At 20.2% G+C, this 5,292-nt stretch overlaps 1 protein-coding gene across 1 annotated transcript in view; it reads left to right on the forward strand.

The window, feature by feature from the left end:
• Window positions 1-5,292, forward strand: part of PRSY57_0415500 (hypothetical protein) — a gene marked incomplete at both ends in the record, with an annotated part of 17,039 nt that overhangs the window by 5,272 nt on the left and 6,475 nt on the right. Inside the window, 2 exons of the mRNA XM_020114518.1 lie at window positions 173-2,431; window positions 2,627-5,139. Of these exons, the coding sequence (XP_019970795.1) occupies window positions 173-2,431; window positions 2,627-5,139 (4,772 nt within the window). The remainder of the gene's footprint in view (window positions 1-172; window positions 2,432-2,626; window positions 5,140-5,292) is intronic.

A 5,292-nucleotide genomic window follows, 5' to 3' on the forward strand; every position in this document is an offset into this window, starting at 1 on the left:
AAAAGGGAAAAAAAAAAATACCATAAAAAGGAAAAAAAAAAAAAAAAAAAAAAAAAAAAAAAAAAAAAAAAAAAAAAAAAAAAAAAAAAAAAAAATATATAAAAATATATATATATATATATATTTATTTATTTATTTATTTATATTTTATTTTTTTTTCAATACGCCCTAGTTAACCCAGTCCAATATAGTGATGGTGAATTGCCCAGATATTATTCAAGAAAGCATGGAACGTAAAAGCTACAACATCAATATTTTAAACAAAGGCATGTACGAAGAAAGCATTATTATAAATTTCAACGAAATACCATTTTTGAATATAAATATCCAAGATGGGGATACAACAAACAAATTAAATTATATAAACTATAAAAACAAAGAATATAAACATAGTGAAGAGAAAAAAAGGAATACATTTGTTAACATATATAATTTAGAATATGATAATATTATAATAGACGAATATATAAAATATTATTATAATGAATTTATTTTATTATATAATAATTTATGTAATAATAATTATAAAATAAAAGGTATACTTCATATTTCATCAGATCAAAAATGTTTACAAAATTGTTATAAAATTATAATTCCACATAATACATTTATAACTTTAATTATTGAATGTTATATAAATAAAATATATGAAAGAGATTTATATTTATATCAACATGTTTTATTAAATTTAAACAATCCATTTGTGAAAGATGGATATTATAAAGATAAATTAAAAATTAATATAAAAAATGAATATTTAAAATTTACTCCTTCTTATCTTTACTTTCAAAATATCTTATTATGTAATTCTGAGAAATATTTAATCACCTCTTTTCAAAAGGCTATAACAAAAAAAATACAAATAATAAATGTGTATCATCAAAATTTAAAATGTACTGTAAGGATATGTCATTATAATAAACAAGAGACAAAAACATCACAGCCTATGAAGGTATCTAGTAATAATAATAATAATAATAATAATAATATTATTATACCACGTGATCATGATGCGATATGTAAACATTCCACTTTGTATGAAAATAATCATACAAAAAATAATAGAATAGAAAACAAAATCATAAACAAAAAAAAACAACATTATAATATAGACATAAGTAATGTACCAGATATTTTAAAAGTTAACGAAGAGTCTTATATAAACATAAAAGTTGATAATATAGAAAAAGAAGGAAGATATGTTGAAATGTTAGAAATATGTGCTGAAAGTATTAATAAAAAAGAAAATGAAGAAAAAATAAAATATTCTTTATATATACTTATCAATTGTAAAGATGTTAAATTATATTTCGATGTTTCATATATTAATATTATACATAATAAATTAAATCAATATAATTATTTCTCTTTCCATATATATAATGATGGTTATAATTATGTAAGAGTCAATTATCTTTTTAATAATATATTTAAAGAACACTTTTTCTTAGATCTACAATTTTTACCAAACAATCAACTAAATAACAAAAACAAAAAAATCAAAGTTCTTTTGAAATATCTATCAAAAATTAATATACAACTTAAAACTTTTATTACCATAACTGTAATGGACCATGAAAAATATGACATACCTTTGTTCATAAATATACACGAGGAAATTGATTATCTCATGGAAAAGGAAAATAAACATAAACAAAATTATACACACGGTCAGAATTATACACATGGTCAGAATTATACACACGATCAGAATTATACACATGGTCAGAATTATTTACACGAAACGGACCAGTTATACGAAAAAAATAATGGGAATGAAAATAGTGATGACATAAAACATCCTTATCCTTATGATAGAGAAATAAAAAGTGAAGGGTCTACAAATAAATCCCATATATTATCATCACACCTGTCAGGTGATCACAAAGATGAAGTTCCTATTATAAATAATAAAAAAAAAAACATAAGTTATTTTACTAAAGAAGAAGAATTTGCCTTATATAATAATATGTCTATACCATATAGTCTTAAATATAAACAAAATAAGAAAGTGAATGTAGACGAAAATCAAAACATGTTATCCTTTTATCGAAAAAATTTGGAAGAGTCAAGTGATATATATACTAATATATTTACAAATTTACAAATTGACAATATAAGAAATCCTTATTATAATACAAATGAAGAAGCAATAATGAATTTAAAAGAAATTGTACATGATTATATGTTTATATTTCTTCAACATGTTATCATCAATAAAAATTATTTTCCACAATTAATTGAAAACACTAATGATTTATATGTATTTTTCTTAAACATTTTATATGATCTATCTTTTATATTTAATAGTAACAAGAATATACAAAATATAATAAATGACCTAAAAGCATATGAGAATATGCAAAATGGTACTGTTGACGAAAATGATTTTATAAAAAATATGAAGACTCTAACGGAATTGTTGAACCAAGTAAAGACATAAATATGTACACATATATATATATATATATGTATATGTTTACTGTTTATTTATTTATTTATTCATTTTCTTATTTATTTATTTATTTATTTTCTTATTTATTTATTCATTTTCTTATTTATTTATTCATTTTCTTATTTATTCATTTTCTCATTTATTTATTATTTATTTTTTTTTTTTTTGTAGGAGAAGTTACTAATAAATCATATAATGTGTGAAAATTTACTACCTCTTCATTTGTACCTACATCATATTTTTAATAACATTCCAGAATACTTTTATATAAAAAAAGAAAGTGATAAAAAGGAAAAATGCAAGGAAAGAAATAATTTAGAAAACACAATATTAAATAATAGTAAAAATGATATAGATGAAGAAGAATGTAATAAGGAAAAAAACAAATTTCTAAATATATCTGATATAGAATCATTTTTAAAGAATAACAATTATAAAGGAGATAATAATATTTTTTATTTAGATAATATATTTAAAACATATATTAAATTATTTATATATTCTTGGATCACCATATTCTTAGATATTATTTTTAAGAAAATCTTTTCTTTCATAAATATTACATCGTTATATAATTCGAGAGGTATTAAATTATGTACTCTTGAAAATAATATATATGAAAATATTAATATCCATAAAATAAATTATCTTGTAGTATTAAATATAGAAAACAAAAAAATTAACATGTATACATATTCCTGTACAAATAAAAAAACACAAAAATGTACAGTTAAAAAAAAATGTATAGACAAACAAAAAAAGGAGAATTACAATATAAATGTAAAGGAGTTATCATATAACAATAATAATAATAATAATAATAATAATAATAATAATAATAATAAATCCAATGAAGTTTTAAATATACAAGAAAAAGAATACTTTCATTTTTATCAAAATAACTTTATCGACATAAAGGAAGTGCTTCATAAAATTGGACAATCCGAAGATACAGATCATTCAAAAAGAAACCAAGAAATAAAAGAAACAAAAAATAAGGATTCTTATCATACTAACAATTTCAAAAACACTCTGAAGGAAAAAAAACAAATCAACAAAAATTTAAAAAAGGAGACACACAAAATATTAAATAAAAAAAAAAAAAAAAATACCAATACAGATGAAGACAAAAAGAAAACTACTGAAAACTCTACACATACACAGAAATATGAACATAATAAACATCTAAACATTAAAGTTCAAACAAATATAAATTATTATAGAATGATAGAAGTTATTTTATATGAATGGTTATATTTTCATTATAATAATGTATATAACACGAAAGTAAAAAAACAAAAATTTATATTTATCCAACAAAAAAAAGACATATCAAAACATAACAAGTCATATCTTCAGTATGATCAAAATAAAAGAAATTCTGAAATAAAACATACAAATCAAACAGAAGATTATTCCATGTGCGACAGTGTGATAACAAGCAAAATGAACCACATGTCTAATATGGATAATCAATATGGTAATAATAATAATAATAATAATATTACATGTGATATACCATTTTTTGTTGAGAAAAAAACGAAGAAGAAGAAGAAGAAAAAAAAAAAAAAAAAAAAAAAAAAAATTTTAAAAAAAAAGAAAGATTTCATCACAAGTTTATATGAATTAAATGATTTTGTTATTATCATATATACTATAATTTCTCATATTCCTTATTTTTTATTTTTTAAAAATAAAATTAAAAACCCATGTAAATGTCAAAAAGATTATTTATATAACATAGACATACTATTATTAATTTTGAACACCATTAAATTAAATAATTTAATAAGTAGAAATGTATTAATACAATTTAATTATGTTCATATATTTATATTCTTATCATCCTTATATATCATATTACCAAATTATATTCCTAATTATTATTTAGTTCTAGATGATTTTTCATCATATAAAAATGACGTAAGCGTAATAAAAGGAAATTTACAGAAAAACACAAGGACAAATAAATTAAAGCAACTTCATATGAATAATAAAATAAACAATAACAATCATAAAAATACAAGTGATAACTATGTTCATAATAATTATAATCAAGAAAAACAACCAAAAAGAAATATTACATGTGGTGAAAAAATCAATGAACGAATTATTTACATATATAATTCTAATAAATACATGTGTTCATATGATATCTTTTTCATAGGATCGAAAAAATATACAATAGATAAAAACCATATAACTATACATTCAATGAAGCATGAAGAAATAACCATATCCATTGATCCACATTATGATGACCATATTATTAAATATAATTGTAATAACGAGATTTATTTAAAAGATATTAATAAAATAAAATATAAAAAAAAGGATAAACGTTCTGAACATACTAATAGTGAGAACCGATTTTCCGATAGTAGTAAAAATGATTCATCACTATTGTCATCACTTTCGTCATCACTTTCGTCATCACCATCGTCATCACTATCGTCATCACTATCGTCATCACCATCGTCATCACCATCGTCATCACAATCGTCATCACTATCGTCATCACTATCATCATCTTTATCATCTTCCAATTCTTGTATTCATTCTCGGTGTGACCAATCAAATATTCCTAAAAGCATAGGCACAAATAAAACAAATTCAAAACATATAAACCACATACATTCTGATAAAAGTAACAACTATTCAATTCTTGTTTTGAGGGAATCAAAGTAATAATAAATATAAAAAGCACATACATAAATATATTTATATATATATATACTATGTGTAGGGCTACATTTGATTGTTCCCTTATGATAACATTTATTTATTTATTTATTTTTTTTTTTTTTTTTTTTTTTTTTTTTTTTTTTTTTTTTTTT

This window comes from Plasmodium reichenowi, chromosome 4 (assembly GCF_001601855.1).
Source record: "Plasmodium reichenowi strain SY57 chromosome 4, whole genome shotgun sequence".
NCBI classification, from domain to species: domain Eukaryota; phylum Apicomplexa; class Aconoidasida; order Haemosporida; family Plasmodiidae; genus Plasmodium; species Plasmodium reichenowi.